Below are 17,417 nucleotides of genomic sequence, written 5' to 3'. Positions count from 1 at the left end.
TTGACATGAGAAATTATAAATAATATGAAAAGAATATACAGGATATTTCATGATTGATAGTGATCCCGACGGAATTGAAAATGCAACCCACAATACATTTCCAAAGTTAACGTGGATATTTGTTTTCGATTTAAAAACCATAAAACATGGTAAGCTGTGCAGTTTCGTAAATTTTGACATAAACGTCATTCGCTTGGTTAAATGAATTTGTGAAAAAACAAACCGTTTTTGGGGAAAATGTGTATCATCTGCATAAAAGCGCAACCGCAGAAGTATTTTTAAAACCCGTGCGTGCTACAAAATGCTTCTTATAAGACTCGCATCATAGTGTACTATTATGAAACAATAATTTTGATTTAAAAAAATTAATGAAAGAGGATCCGTTAGTGCTTCGAAGCCAGTTGACGTAATTTTTTATCGTAATTGTATAAACGCTGTGCCAAAATTAAAAAAAACATTGTGGTGCAAATAACACACATTTTTCATGACATTTCTTATTACTTATCACAGTGACAGATAAGTCATTTGCACCACAATGGTTTTTTGATTGGCAGCGTAAGTATACTAGTTGTCTTCAAATTAAAAAAACTACATTTTATTATTGTATTTGAGAATTAATCTACGTAACAAATTTTGTTTTCCGGTAGTAATAATAGATTTTTTGGCCATGAGATAGATGCAGTAGGTAGTTGTTAAGTTGTGTTAAACAGTTTGGTGCAATATCTTATTTATTTTTATATTGTTTAGCTCTAGATGTTGCATTTTGCAGTGTAACCCTCACAAACAAACAAAATTTTTCAAAGTTCACTGGGAATTTCAAGAATTGTGTGACAAATATGGATTGTCTAGTATGATAATTTCTTTCGAGCTGAGTTTTGGTTCAAACAAAAATTTAAAAAAAGAGATAAGAAGAAAGTCATCAGAATTTTCCTCAGAAAAAACAAAAAACTGTAATTGACATAGTTCCTCGACGTAAATAAATAATGCTTGAAAATTAAATACACTATATTATGCAACAAGGTTTATAAACGCCATTTTAGTCATGAGTTTTATTAGGCATGAGCGTAGCGAGTGTTTATAAACGAGCATCCTATACTTTTTCTACCACCAAATAAACAAACAAATAAAACAAGTAACTTCTTTATTAAAGTGTTTAAAGAAACTTCAAGAGTGTTCAAAATGCCGAAAATGTCCGCATAGACATCAAGCCGTTACTAATGAACAATCGTATTTAAAGTGACGTTTTATCCACTACATACTTGTCAGTGCAAAATGTGATACTTTAGTGAAGGGAATAGAAAGTAGTAGATTATATCATTAAGAGTAGAAGTGAGTACTTTTATGCTAAGCCCAGAGATTGAACTGGACGAAGCACAAAAAGACCTTCTACTCTGAATAATATTGAGAGACTAATCTTTTTGCAATTCTCATGCATACCTACATAATTTTTATTTTGTAAATCTAAATGTCATCTTATATTTTTGTTTAAACAATCTACAACTCGGATAAAAACGTTACAATTCTCTCTCTAAATGGCATTACTTTACGTTCCGTTTTCTAACAACTCGTTCCGATTAATTTATTAGTATTTTTGACCTGTGGAAAAGTACGACTATAACTTAATTATGCGTAAATACCACAACTAATACAGTTTTATAAGTGGTTTCACTACAGAATTATGATTTTAAAGTTGTCTTTTTAGGATTCCGTGCCATTTATCAAATTTTATGTCGTTATTTTCTCCGCGTTTGACTCCGAGTTAAAGAAGTTTCTACTCCAGTTACTCCAGTGGGATATAACATATGTAGCTTAATGGGTAATCCGGTTCTATTCGCATGTGTCGACGTGGATCCGGCGTCATTATTATCAAACAAGACCGGAAATCGCGTCAAAATTAGCATATATGATAGAGCCACTCTACTTAAACACATCTACATGGCTGGAATATCTCCGGCAATTAAGGCATTATGCAAATCGTAATGTGTAGTTACGATGACGATCGAAACCGGTGACTGGCGCCCTCTCACGTGTACCGTGGACTGCCAGGATAACTCCCCGGATCTCCGACTTTATAATATAATTGGGAAGTTTAACACGCACAAATTGGGCTTTTCGAAAATCCACGGTTCGATTTGAATAAATCAATCCATTTATTGTGTTAATCTCATAAAAGTGATCTCAGAGGCGCGAATGAATTTAATCCGGAATATCTGTAATGGCATTAGCCTTTTCGAAGTTAAACGAAATAAGACCGTATCGTAATAATTCGGTTAAGACAAATGGGAAGTAAAACAGAACTAAAAGACGGGGATTTTATATCGGTTACATTCGCCGAAATTAAATTTGCATGACGCCTGATTCCGGGCTTCATTTTCGCAATGCAAATCGAGTTTTAAAACTCGAAATTACGGATTTCGTATTATTCCGTCCACAGGCAAACAACCCGACTCGAGACCAACCATTTTTACAAACCGGATGCGTTAGGGCGCCTTTTTAAATGATCGCTCCTCGTGGGATAATAATTTCAGATTTTAACTTTCTTCCTCAACTCCTTGCGATGTAAACAATAAAGTAATACAAACAAATTTGCATTTTAATTCGCATCCCGGCAAGCAATTAAAACTGGGTCTTTTATTTAGAAAAAAAAACATCCGTCATTAAAATACCAATTGTCGTATAAACGGGATGAGAGGCGAATTATTCATTCACGACCGATTCTCTCTTTTATAAATGCGCTTTTTTGACATAAATATTAATACGGCAAACTTTGCAGACGTTTTTGTTTGCCGACCTGCTCGCTTGACTTCCAAGAAGTTCTTGCGGGGCGTCAGAATTATGTAAATAGAATTATATAAATAAATTGTTTACCTTTACAGCACCCACAAAAAAAAGGTGTCTTATATACACAACAATGTAAATAGTAGTCATCTCTAATTTTATTTTTCTCTACAGATATTTACATAAATCTTTTTCTACTGTCTAAAACGACTATAAAATCCACTTCAATATCTTTATAAAATAAACTCAACAATTTTACAAATAACAATTGGTACGCTCTTTCACAGAAAAGAAAAGGTGTTAGAAATTATTATAAAACACTTTATTACTTTCAGAACCATTTTTATTGATGACACATTTAGTGATGATACATTTGCTAATGACACATAAGACGACTTTGAGGGAGAGAGTCAATGTACGAATGCATCTGACGAAATCTCCCTCTCTTAACATTTTGACTTATATACTACCCCCATCCCCCATATTTCATCATCATGTCCGCGTACTCGGACCATAAAGGCGACCATATATGGTCATACCAATGATCACACCACCTCGCTTTCATACTTCGTCATCGGGGGTGAAAGGGGCAAGGGTATCCTGGTGGGGCCATCGCGTTGCATGACGATACGAAATCGTCCCGAATTGTGGCGCAACTTTATGAATTCGAATATTTTCTTACAAAGGCTATGACCATCTAGTGATTTTGTTGGCAGTACATCGGTGATAACTATATTCCCTAAAGGAAATTGACACTTTTTGTATTAGGTTAGGTTGCTTTCAGTTTAGGGTTAAATTTTCTGAATAGGTACATTGTTGCCGGATCTCTTAAATGTGAACTGTCCTTTTTAAATTAAATTAAATTGTTTATCGTAATGAAATTATTTTGGCAATTTTGACTGTACCTTTGACGGAGATTTAAATTATTTTTACACACTTAATAAATCATTCATGTAGTTTCTTACAATATTAAAATAATAAATCTGGCAATGCGGTAGTAAGAAAATGTCGAACAGACACTGACAGAAAAAAAAATTGCGTCCATTGCATCACTGAGTCAGTTAGTCCAACATGAAAAGAAAAAATCATAGCCAACTCGGTCCCAAAAAGATCGTGAATGCCTAATACGGGGTGATCAAGAAGGACTGTTTAAGTTGGTGACACTGGATCGTATTTTAAATCGTATAACAGGAGTAACTTCCGGTTGTTGGTGGCTTGTCGTTATTAATGATATACCTATATCAGATATTTGTCAAATAAACCAACAAAACATATCCAGTTGCAGTGTTATAAATAACCGAATTAAAAAACGCCCTCATCAAGTCATAATTGCAAAGATGCCATTTTTTTTTTAAGAACACGTAGTGAAAAATAAAATCTTGTACAGCTTGACCAGAATAGCTTGGCGTCTGAGATGCGCACAAGAGGAAACGAGCGAGTCTCTGTGAGACAAGGATATGGCTATGGTTGTAGGTACGGTACACTCAATGAAGCAAATCTGCTCAAAACAGCCCGGACATGCTGTTCACTTGAAGCTTGAAGCGCTTATTTTCGCCCGTTTGTACACGATCTAAACACGTCCAGACTCAACAGACAAGTGCGCTCCGCTAGTGGGAGGGATTTCAGTCCACTGCGTCACTCGCCAAGCTGTTCTGGTCGACCTGTATGCACGAACGATATCCATCTCTCGTGCTAAAGCCCTCGAGTTGGATTCATCGTTCTCCGGGCGTAATCATCGTTGTAACGCCCTTGGTGCATAAATAGCTATAAACACTGCTAGAAAAGATACGAGTAGGTTCTTAATTAACCAAAAATTAGAGAATAATGACTTCTGTATTTTTCTTAGAGAAAACAACAAAACAAAGATTTGTGAAAAATAATCTTTTTTTTTTGCCATTCCCGTTTTTTGCCATACGGCTTTTTACGGTACCTTTTGGTCGGCCGTTTTTTTCCATTCCAATTTCCTTGTTACTTTGCCTTCTCAGGTGATGCGACGGGGCTCCGGGGCACTTTCCCCGGCCACCCACGCCCATTCCACCTCGAATTCACAGACATACACAACAACATTTATCACCCATGGGCGCCTTTTCCCGACGGGACTGGAACCCGTGCTGACCTCGCGGTGGTGGCCGAAAGAGTGTTGATTCTTCCTTCCACCACCCTACCGTCAGCCCCGAGGAGACATACACACACATCCATGGCCCGGCGGAGGTTCCTTCCTTTGAAAAAATCTTCCCCCTTCGGTGGGATTCGAACCCACTAGCATCGGGACCGCGACCTCGGAGTACTTTCTCCGACAGCCATGCGGCCACGGAAAAATAATCTTTTTAAAATTTTGTAACCAAAGACGCACCGTTTGAAGGAATTTTATGTATCTGTGTACTGTTTCCTTAATTAATAATAAATAATAACTTTCTTTTAAATCTATTATTCATGTATTACAAAAAATTTATAATGGCAATTATTAATAATAGACTTTTGAGAGGTAGGCAACCAACAAAACGACTGCATAGCAAGTATAAATCAGTGTATGTTCAAGCTACGACGAACGTTTCGATCAAACAAAAGATGAGGTAGCACTCTTGATTGGTTGTCTTCTTCTTTGCAGATTACACTGTATATGGCTCAGTTCAGTTGACAGCGCTAGTAGAAACTACTTTGAAACATTGTTGTATTTGATAGTAATACATATTTAAACTAACGTTGCCAGTTGCTATGATAGTCATGACTTACTTGTTTTTTTTAGGTTGCACTAAAAATTAATTGTCAAATTTAATTTTAAGACACTAGGTTTCATTATTAAAAATAAAATGATTTTCTTTCTGATTTTATTAAATTGTAGCCTAGCAATATGTAGTGCATAAACGATAGCCAGAAAACACGAGTGCAAAAACTGAGGTTAGGAAGTTGTTTGTTGACACGTGTTCTTATCAGTCTTAAAAGAATTCGACGAAAAATTTAAATTTATGTCAAAAAATAACTCGTAGGGGCGGCAGTTCTAAGCACAAGTTTAAAACATTAAGGACCAGTTTACCTAAGCGAAATTAAGTTCATTGAAATCAAATGCGAGATTAACTGAACACGTGATCAGATTGACCCAATCGAAGTTTCGGATTCATCGGTTAATCGGGCATAAAAATTTTATTTCAATTAAATATTTAATTATCTTTCTATAAACTCCCCTTAAGTACGTATATCAAATTATAGTGACTAACGTTAATTCAAGGGGTGCGGGTGGAGAAAACAAGAAATATCATATTCTATGAAATTTCTACGATGTTGATGACAAATAAGTAATCAAGATCGCTGTCCATATTGTTACGAGTAGGTACTGACCTGGACTCCTCGTTATATTTGTAATGACAAGTGCAGCCAAGCAAAGGTCTTATTACTAAACACGATGTCTGATTGTGAGACTTCTCTTGATAATGCTTCGTTGCATCTATCTAAATGTTCATCATTGAACAAAGAATTCAAAATAACAATCAAAAAGTGATGATAATAATATATGTTGTATTGGCTGTGTATTGTCAGGTTTTTAAAAGTCAGAGTTTTCTGCATATAAGGACAAAACTCAAAACCGCATTTATTGTAATTTCGTACATAACTACTATCTGTACTTACACTTTTTACCGATCTCTACATTTATAATATCTTCTTTCTTGGTTCAGACTACTTTAAACACATTCAAAATATGAATGTATTACTGAATTCCCAATTGATATGAGCAAACTCTTATTTCTATTTTTCCTACTTTGTAGTAAAATTACGTATAAATAATATTTATATTGTAAATAAATCCGCGTAATAAATAAATCACGAAAATATATACTGTGGATTACATCGCGAAGTTTATTTAGCTGTTTTTATAAAACGGAAGCGTGGCTTTTAAATTATCGCGAGTCAAATATTGAGTTAATTTAAACGACAGATAAAAAAGCAATAATTTATACAGGGTATTTCATGAGTGATAATGAGCCCGACGGAATTGAAAGTCCAACCCACAATACATTTGCAAAGTAAAATCTGAATATGGATGCTTACAATATCCAGGTGTACTTTGCAAATGTATTGTGGGTTGCATTTTCAATTCCGTCGGGTTCATTATCACTCGTGAAATACCCTGCAGTTTTTTGTTGCAAGTGCAAAAGATAAATATCACTACATGCGGTTAAGACAACAGTTCTTAAATCTCAAGAATATGGACATTTTCTAAAATCTATACACCTAGTCAGATTATTCAGTTTGATATTTTTTTCAAATTATGTTAAGTAATTTTCTTTTTGTAACAAAATTTTTATTATACATAATTTGTTTTGGTTTATTGGTTCAGTTTTTCTAAATTTGAGCAGATTACTTGAAATATCCAGTGACCAAATGAAAATCTGATCAAGAGCACCTTGAAAAATTCTTCGAACGCATGTCCAGCATAATAATTTAATTATGTTACATTTAGCTTTCTGTAATTAGTGCCTTTTGTTCATTCGGTATCAGTTAGTTTTGAAAAAAGAACTGTTTTTAATCAAAAATAAAACACAAAATGGAAAACAAAGATGCATTTACAAATTGAAGCGTAAACTTGACAACAGTGCTAGTTACAAGTTTCAGTTGCAATGATTATGGCTACAATAAGTTAGAACATATGAAGGATAAACAATATTTGTGACAAAACACTCTTGATCAGATTTTTGTTTGGAGTCCTACAATCCTTATTATCTGCTGGTATCCTGGTCTGATCTCTGTGGGAATAAAGTTTACAGAACCTGATTTGTTAGATGATAAATATTCAACATGTTAAGAAATGTTTGCCAAAAATAAGAAAATACACTTCCTGGGGGTATAATATACATAATTCAATTTTTGAATTCTTACATTGCCGTTGCTTTCATTTTTGTGATAGGGTGAACAAACAAAACTTAATAAAATGTAATAAATTTTATCTGTATTTTAAAATGGTAAAATGCATTCCATTTAGTTTTTTTTTTATAAAAATCATTCATTAACAAATATTTTCGTGGGCCATAAAGTAGTGGTGTCATTCCATTATTTCCTCCTCATTGATAAACAGCAGTGGCAATTACTTGAAGGTTATTGAATCTTAACAGCCGCTCTTAATTAGGACGTAATAGCCACTTAGGTATCCAAAGTAAACTGCCTTACCATTATGCCGCACGTGTACTTGCTCTTGTGCATTGAAAAGCAGCTTAACTGCAAACCGTTTATTGGTGCTTGCGGTCGCATATGAGGGGTATATTCTTGCATGAAGTACAATTGGTAGAAGTGTCATAACTCATTGGTTACATTTAGGCCGTTATCTTGCACCAACCGCTGTTCATATTGCCGTCCAATGCCGAAATCAAAGTTACAACCGCTTCGAATGTGAGGAATAAAAATCGCATTTGGTAATTGATGGCTCATATCTCTGAAAGCCACCGAGTCGTTTTGTAAGATTAAATTGTCCAACATTTCACCGGAGTCAAAGAAAAAAAGAGCCAAGCAATTTTCCGAATAAATAAATATAAATATGCATTTACGTGAGCTGTAAAAGATAAAAATTGATGTGGTGCTGTCAAGGTGGATTTTCGTAGAGGAAGAATTTTGATGAATATGGTCGAAAAAATAAATCGAGATAGAGTTGAGCAATAATAAAACGGAGTCTTGATAAATGACGTATCGCGGTTAGATGTATTAAATGTTATGGCCGAATATAAAAGCTCCAAATACCACCGTTCCGGGGATAAATAATGATAAATCGGAAATCGCACCTACACGACGTACAAACTTTATATTAGGCGAGGTGTGAGCCCTAGATCGGGTTATTGAATAGTTATTTCGCGTTTATTGCTTCACATCAACCGGCTAATATTGTTTTATTAATAATTGATCGGTTCCAAAGTCTGTTGCTGTAAATTACTGTATCGATCGGTACAGCTTATGTGTTTCTAATTATGTAGATTTTGATAATTTGGATGAAGAGACTCGAAATCCGGAGTTTACCCAGATAGGCAAAGATATAATTAAATTAATGCTTGTTCTTGTTGACAAAATTACGGACGTCGACTCTTTTATCCTAGAAAACGGGGAAAAACTCCACTACGACCTCCACTTATGCAAAGTTTTACAACACTGAAGAATTTTATTTTTATTTTTTTTTCGGGAACTAAATACGCATTAAAGTTCTAATTAGACTTATACAATGGCTGCTAACGATTATGGGTACGGCGAGCCTCACCAACACGCTTTAACATGCAAATTCTTTACGCTGGAATTTAAACGAAAACCCATTTGTGCTCCAAAGCACAAATATGATCATCCATCGCGTAAATCATCTACCATTCTATTATTTAGGTATAAGCTGCCTCACACTATACTTAATCGTGAACACTTTACTCAATAACAAATATAGAGGAGGATGGTTACTGTTCTTCTTGTGGATTGTTTATCAACAAATAGCAATTTATTTAAAGTAATCTTTGTGAAATTTTATTTGGTTTCTTTTGCTTTCCTGAATTAGTAAAGTTCATCTTTACATCTTGTCGTTCCAAGAAATTTCTAATTTCGCAGGAATATGAAGTCATAAGCGTATCAGCATCTTCATATCAAGCAGATAAGGAATGGTGAAGAATTGCTGGGACATGCAGCAGTCGCCGGATAGCTCAGAGCTGCAAATACAAAAAAACATTTATCTTATTTCATTTAACAGACGAATCATAGTGAAAATCTATGTTTAACAGATTTTCCTGTAAGCAGAACAAAAAGTGTATACAGTTAATTAGATTTAAAAAGATAACAACATGAGTGCGTAGCACGAATGGTGTTCGAAAGCGTAATGACCATGAGTGATACCATCGGAAAAATATTCTACTATCTTTGACTACGAGTTGTATTCAACAGACTATTCAATGAACCAAATCAATGATTAAAATAAAAAATTTCAAAGCTAGTTCGCAAATCTGCGTTACACATGATTTCATTGTTCAGTTAACTTCGTAAGAAAGTAATAATTTCCTTGAATAAAAATAACAATCAAGGTTTGTTTAAAATATTCACCTCGACCACTAGTGGAATAGTCAGTTATATTTTCACTAGTGGAATATTCGCTGGAATTTTCTGTTGCTAAGTTACGAAAGTAAATTTCTGCTATTTTATTGGTTAATATTTGAAAAATAACAGGTGAATTGAATAGTCAGGTAAATTTAGTCGTCTCATGACAAGACATTTTTTTGTTAATGTCAATTCTAAATATACTATTTATTTATCTATTCATTATGGATTTAAATTAGCCTTAATTTTTTTACTAAATATTTGTATTCACAGGCTGTTAAATAAATTGAGAGCAGTTTGTTAATACTTAATACTTATTGCATTCTAAGCTGATACATCTGCATAATGTTTGATTATTGTTTTATTCATTTTCATGCTAAATGATTCAAATTTCTTATTATTTAAAAAAATAATACATGTCATAAATTTCACTTGGACTTTCAAGCGTCTGTTAGTATAAGACTTATCATTGCTAGCCATGATATTTTTGAGTTGTTATGTAACAATTATTGGTCTCTCCGAAACAATCTAATTGTGAAGTTGAGTGAAGTGAATTTAAAAAATGATAACAAAAATTAGTGGACTGATTGTTGCCCCACCACAAAGTTGTTATTGTACTTTTCAAAACATCAAAGTTCAATACCAGTTTATAGTGAATGCACTTGTTTTTAAGTAATAATCCACAATGTTGAAATGATGAAAAATATGCACCTGCTGTGAATTAAAAAAAATTCACAACTACTTTTTTAGTGTAAATTATTATGACAGGGTTCCAAGAAAGAATAGGAATAGGAAGTTAAGTAATTGCAAGTGGTAGCAGCAATTATCTAAAAATTAAAGGAACAGAGTCTCAAAAGTATTTTGACTTAAGTTATTTTGTTAAGATGGTTCGCCCGAAACTGACATAAGGTTTCTTCAATGCAAAATAAATATATTCCGAAGAGTAAATTATGTTCAATGGATTTAAAGCAAATAGTTTAAGTAGCGCTTTAAAGTAGGGACAGCAAGAGACGAGCTCTTCTGGATTGTTGTTGTTGAGATAATCTCTTAGTTTATGGAGTACATTAAAACATTAAAAAATGAACAAATATACCAAAAGAGGTCGTCTCAAAAAAAAAACAACAAAAATATGCCATGGATTAATCAAGAGATTATTCATGGAGTATCCTCGTGAGTCTCGTATAGCGACAATAGATGAAGTAGAAAACTTCCAGGATAAGCTCCATGTATCGACTTGCTCCAGTGGAATTAAATGGTCCACGACAATCTAAATCTACTACAGTGAAAAATGAAATCCAGATTGGCACTCACCCAAAAATATAAATTATGAAAAATGACGATTTGTGTAAGATTGTGTGGAGTGATGACAACAAATTTAATTTATAGTTATATTTCGTCACGTTATGAATAAAAGATATGATTTATGTATCCTTCAACTACCGAGCTACATTAGTACAGATTCCAAAACAACCTAGCTCAACTTTAGAGAATTAAAATACTTATTTATATTAGAGTACGGTAGGAGTATTTTACAGGGCGAAAACTAGGTTTCAGACACGAGACGAAGCGAGTGCCTGATTAGTTGGAGCGCTGTGAAATACCTACCGTACGACATTTGTAGTTTTCGGCTGACCATTTGTTTGTTTTGCACTGTTGCAGATTTTTATGCATTAACAAATGTCAAACTTTGTGACATACAGAACTGCCAACTCGATAGGTTGTATTTTCTCTATTATGATTATTTATTAGTCAATAAAAATAAAAAAATAAAACATCATTTAGGTATCGGAAAAATAATACATGTAAATGTGTTTTTTACACACTGAGTTAAAGTAACCAATGAACACTTTAATTTTAAAGTAACTGTAAAAAGAGTAAATTAACCGTGCGTGCTACCGCACTCCCTTAGAAATTTACAACATTCGTCGGTAAATCGCAGCTACTTTAACCTAAATTGAAAGGTGTGTGTTTTGCAGTTAGGGAAGCCGAAAAATCTATTAAACTCATTTAGAAATTATTCAAAGGTCAAAAAAATATAAACTAATGAAAAAATCAATTTCAATGATTGGTTAAAGAATTCACCAGTTCTCATACATATTACGAGTATATTAGGTCGCTCAATAAATGATTTCTGAAAATACAGAAAAAAATAATAATATTATGTAGTATCAACCAATGCTTTTTACATCTCCTTCGCTGTCACAATCGATAGTGTTATATTCAGACTCAATTAAAAATAACAGATACTTCATTATAAACCACTTCATTAAAGGATTATAAAGTGATTGGAAAATAATTGATGACCTTTGACTTGAGAATCTGGTCATTAAGAGTATGTCGAAACTTTGTGGTGCTGTTAAGTGTTAATAATGACAAAGATTACTTTAAATTAAATTAATTTTGTAATGCATTCGAATGAAGAGTTTATGTTTTAAGAATAACAAACTTCAAAAGTATATTTGGTGCTTTTAATTTGTTTTTGTATCATTCCTGAAATATGTATGTCTCGTGGTTTACTCTGAATAATGAATACCTTTTTGCGGTTCTATCAAAAAAGGTTAATTCAGTTACAAAAAATTCAATTTACCCTAAACAGAATTAGGAAAGTAATTAAAAGTTAAAAGTGAATTGTTGGGAATAGAAAGGACGTCTATTCGAATTCGTTACGGATTTTATCGAAACAGTCTGACCCTCCGGCAGAAAAATAGTGTAATTATTTAATAGAGTTGAGGTTCTTTTTTTCGTGCAGCTGTATGTTATTAGCGTCGAACCGCCCCTGGTTGTTCTTGTCGAGGTTTACGACTGTCCCTTTTGCAGAGTGTTTAGGGCGTGTTATCCAGGATTAAGTTTCTTTGACAAAGGACGTAAGGGTAAATGAATAATATGGTAATTTTCTATAGTTCACACCACAATTCTGCCCGAATGAGACCGCGATAATTCACTTAACAACAGTAATAATTTTGTTGGCCTCGCACAGGGCCATTCCTTAACCCTAAGAAAATTACCATCACTAGCGCACACTCCCGAAATACGAATTTCAATATGTTATCGTAATTAATTTAATTTTCGTTGTTCGTGCCGAAGCACGGAAAATTGTGAGAATTTCCCGGAATAATTGGAAGGTCGGCTGAATGGTTTTTCAAGACTAAAAACATTTTTTGTTGGGGATGAAAGCGGCCGCAAAATAACCATTTGACAATGTAATGGCGGTTTGAATTGTCGTTGCCTGTGGTTAAATGTGGCTCCAATTTATTAAATAAGGGGCACAATTTGTGAGAATGCCGTTATTTATCGAATGCGAACTCGGTCGACGAAGGAAAATAGAGTATAGTGCGGAGCAAAGGAGAACTTCATGAATAACACACTTTCGTTGAAATCCGCACGTCTCTCATGAATTCAATTTGTGTCCTCTTTGGTGGAGTGTTTCATCAATGCAATATTCATTGGGCCACTTGAACAACGCTGCTTTTCACACGAGAACCAACTTGATCTTTTGCCGATTTCATCCCTACAATAAACACAACACACAAACTTCAAAAACTAATATTTTCCCACTTCGCACCCAAATATTTTCACACCGATTCACTTTCACACCTAACTGCCTCCCTAGAGAATATCATTGCTGCATCTACAACATCTTGCCATCATTTAAAACCACAAAAACTCACCACAATCTTTCTATTCATAGAATAATCTCTGCAGACAAAACTGACTGTACTACTTTATTTGAGAGAAGAAAACTTGACGGTAGGTATTTCCGTAGCACGCCTACCACGCACCTGAATTGCATCCAGTTGAGTATGCCTGGACATTCTTCGTTTATTTGATGCAAAAACCACTGATTAATTGGCAGTTATGCCTAGATAACTAGCTACTAGTTACGTGAGACATAATAACACACACGCACACAATCAATTACCCAAATTAATTATTATGGTCGCATCGATAGCCCTCTGTTGGTCTATTTGGTTCGATTGCTTTCAATGTTTAATTAAGGCATCTTCACAAGTGCATACGCATAATTTATGATTAATCGAAGTTCTAATGTAAAAGGGTTGCCTACACGTCGACTGTTTATATTTTTGTCCTGTTTTATTAATCCCAGAGGGTTAGGTTGTATGTATATTTTCATTATTAATTTTGCAAGGGGATGTGTTTAACTTGCCTTTTAATTTAAATGTAAATTTATTCGTCGAACAAAAGTTAACATATAAGTATGAAACCAAAACCCCGGTGATATGTTAAAAAAAATTGGACCCTTTTCAGAGCTTTTCTGAGTTCATTTGAATATCAAATTGGTGGTGTTGAAGTGTTTAGGTTTTTTTCTTCAAAGTAGAAATTATTGTTGCCTTTTGAATACATTTCTTAATCAAACAACAAAAAGTAACATTACAATTAGACAAGTTACTGTATTTTTTTATTAATATACTCAAACCGTGTCAGTTACTTTTAGCTTCACGTAAGTTAGGATTTTTTATTTATGACTAACAATTTGAGTTCTGCAAAGCATTGCGGATTTCAACATTTTGTTGAATGCGTAAATCAAATCGTCGAAATGGCTGTCTCAATAATGGGAATTTATGGAAATCCATCAAATTAATGCAATGTCACAATGTTACACAATCCGTATTCTGTAAATACAAAGAGCGATGTCCCTAATTTGGGGAATACTTGCAGCTTAAAATTGGAAAAAGCTTTAGTCGGCCTTTTCCTTTATTATAACTTGGTTTACCAGCGGAACGCTAATGGAATCGAAAGCTCATTCGCGTTTTCTCTTCTTCCTCTCCTAAAGAAAACGGGATAAAAACGCTATGTATAACTCCATCTGTTAATCAGCTTTCAAATCGTTAATTCGATTACTAAATGTTTAAAAGTCTTTTAAGTGATGGTGTTGCATTTGGTGTTTCAGTACTAGTAGCTCACCTGTTTGTTATCTTGGCGTCAACGCAAACTATGTCACGGTTAGTTAACGTATTGTGTTGCATCAATTCGGAATGCGCATATGCTGCGTTCATCTATAAATCAGCCTTACTATACATAAGCTGCCCAAAGCTGACAGAATGGAGAATTAATATTACAATATCAGAGCTGTTAAACAGAAGTTTAAGTAATGGTTTAGTTCCGAAACTGTTAATTATCGAACTTACAAGAAAGAAATTCTTTGTGCGCACTTTCTCTAACAAAATCTTGTAAGTGTAATAACTTCATTGATCCTTCTGCAAGATCAGACTACCGGATCGTCTAGACTCTAGACCAAGATTTGAAATGTAATATAAGAAACAAATATAAACGTGCATCTTGAAGTAGAAAGATGGTCATGGTGTGTGATTTATGAGATATTCGTGTGTGATTTCAACAAGCACTTGACAAATTTAAAATTCCCTTTATCCGGGCATGTGTATCCCACACTGGCTTTCTTTTAAAGCGAGAGATACAACCAATACATTTTCATTTTATTTTAGTGTGAGATCATCATCCAGTTTGCGGCTCATCATTTCCCTCTAGAAATTTAAAATGGAACGAAACAGGATGGATCGTAAAAGGGAAACTGTGGAGGTTAAACTTATTCCACAATAAAAAAGAAATATGGCGTACGATACCGCATTCTGGAAGTGAAACAAACTGATTTGTGTGCGAAACATAATAATATCGTACAGAGATTTTTCACAACGTAAACAACCTAAACAAATCGTTTTTTGTAAACTGAAATTCTTTTTATGTTGAGGTTAAACAGATTTACTTACAATAGTAAAGAGTAATAAGTAATTTTTTATATTGCAGTTATCTTGAAAGTATGCGTTTGTTTGCAGTGTAATGTAATAATTATATAATGTATATTTCTGTGCTGGTTGATAAATAATAATAATCAATATTTGAATGACACCACGTGCTAGCCATTTTCAGAGGGGGTCTATTTCGAGTATTTCCCAAATGTCCTTTTATCTTATATTAGATCAAAATTGAATGCATGATGAATAGAAATTGTTGAAAAATATGAATGCCTAGTTTTCATCTTTTACATTTATTGTTATTGTCGTATAATACAGGGTGTTTTCGAAGTTGATGCGTTCCTTTTAACATGTGATAGTATGCGTTGTTCTAAAGAGTTTTAGCCAAAATCAAAATTTTTGAAACCGGTCCTGCTCAAATGTGCGCTGATTTGTTAGAAATTAGAATTGACAAAAAAAAATCAAATGAGCATGGACGTTAATCAAAAATACTGTCAGACTTGTCATCTAATTAGTCGGAATGGCTTTATAATTACGAAAATAATGAGCTCACAGATATGTTGTTAATGTATGGGCAATGTTATCAGTGTTATCACGTTATCAAAATGCAGCTGCGGCGTCCAGAGAGTACGCAGAGCGATTTCCAGGAAGACACCATCCTGGGCCACGTCAGTTATTAATCTAGTACAGCGGGAAATGGACAGGACCGGACTCAAAATTTTAGAAAACAATAAAAATATACAATCAATTATCTCCGTTAATACAAACATTTTACTAAGAAGATTTAGGCTAAAATTCTTAAGAATAATGTATAGTACTCGTGTTACAAGGAACGGCTCAACTTCGAAAACACCCTGTATTAATATACCACTTTCCCGGTTATGTATCTCAGGAAACGAATATGAAAAATAATTTTCGTGCCGCCGGCCGGAATTTGGTAAATTACAGATCTCGAAATCGTCCAGAAACACATGCATTGCCGGCCTAGTCCGGCTAAAAGTAGGGATTTTGAGTTGTCATCGGTTTCGGTTGGCATTTGTTATCAGAATTCTATCAAACGTCAATGTTTGTTCTGTGGATGGCTCGTTAAAAATGTTTTCCTATTTATAACAACGTACAAACTACAAAGAAGCAATATTTAACTAAAATTAATTAATTAAAATTACGTTTCGAGCCACTTCTTGAATATGGGCTAGTGTATTTATTACAACAAATGTTTCAGGAAAATGACAAAAACAAAACAAATTAATTAAATGAAATAAATGTCAGGAAACAAGAGCGATGTTGATTTTAAAATTTAAATGTTTAAATGTAAGTGTTGCCAACACAAAAAAAGCCCCTAATACCAATTATTAAAACAAGTGCTTTAACTTCCATTTAACAAAAATCCGCAGAAGTCGGCATGAAAAATTTTGTGTATCACACGTCCAGAAACTGTTTTTCGAACATTCGTACTTACAATACTCGTCTATCGACTCGTATTGCAAACCGTACTCATGCTCGCAAACGTGCAGTTTCTGCCCTTGTGATACAAATAACTATTGTATCTACTTAATTAAAACTTCACTGATTAAGTACCTAATTAAATCGTTGTTATTTGTAACTATGTAATGATGGATTGGTGGGACTCTTGTGTTTCAGATAAGCAACAATTGGATCATGGGACCGGAACTTTGCGACATGTGGACTTCGATCGATGTGTTGTGTTGTACGGCATCAATTCTGCATTTGGTCGCAATAGCCGTAGACAGGTAAGGTCAACAGTTTCGTTATTTGCGTATAAAAATAAAAGAAAATGAGGGGAATTCGTTCGGTTTAACCGTGAAATATGCTTCTTGTGAAGTTACTCACGGTCCGTTGGAGATC

At 34.1% G+C, this 17,417-nt stretch overlaps 1 protein-coding gene across 1 annotated transcript in view; it reads left to right on the top strand.

The window, feature by feature from the left end:
* The window catches only part of LOC138125669 (5-hydroxytryptamine receptor-like), a 256,405-nt gene that overhangs the window by 236,317 nt on the left and 2,671 nt on the right, over window positions 1-17,417 (top strand). The window contains exon 6 of the mRNA XM_069041104.1: window positions 17,193-17,302. Coding sequence (XP_068897205.1) covers window positions 17,193-17,302 — 110 coding nt within the window. The remainder of the gene's footprint in view (window positions 1-17,192; window positions 17,303-17,417) is intronic.

The sequence above is a fragment of the Tenebrio molitor genome, chromosome 3 (genome assembly GCF_963966145.1).
Source record: "Tenebrio molitor chromosome 3, icTenMoli1.1, whole genome shotgun sequence".
NCBI lineage: Eukaryota > Metazoa > Arthropoda > Insecta > Coleoptera > Tenebrionidae > Tenebrio > Tenebrio molitor.
The sequence above is the reverse complement of the archived record's forward strand: the minus strand, read 5'-3'. Positions and strand labels throughout refer to the sequence as shown.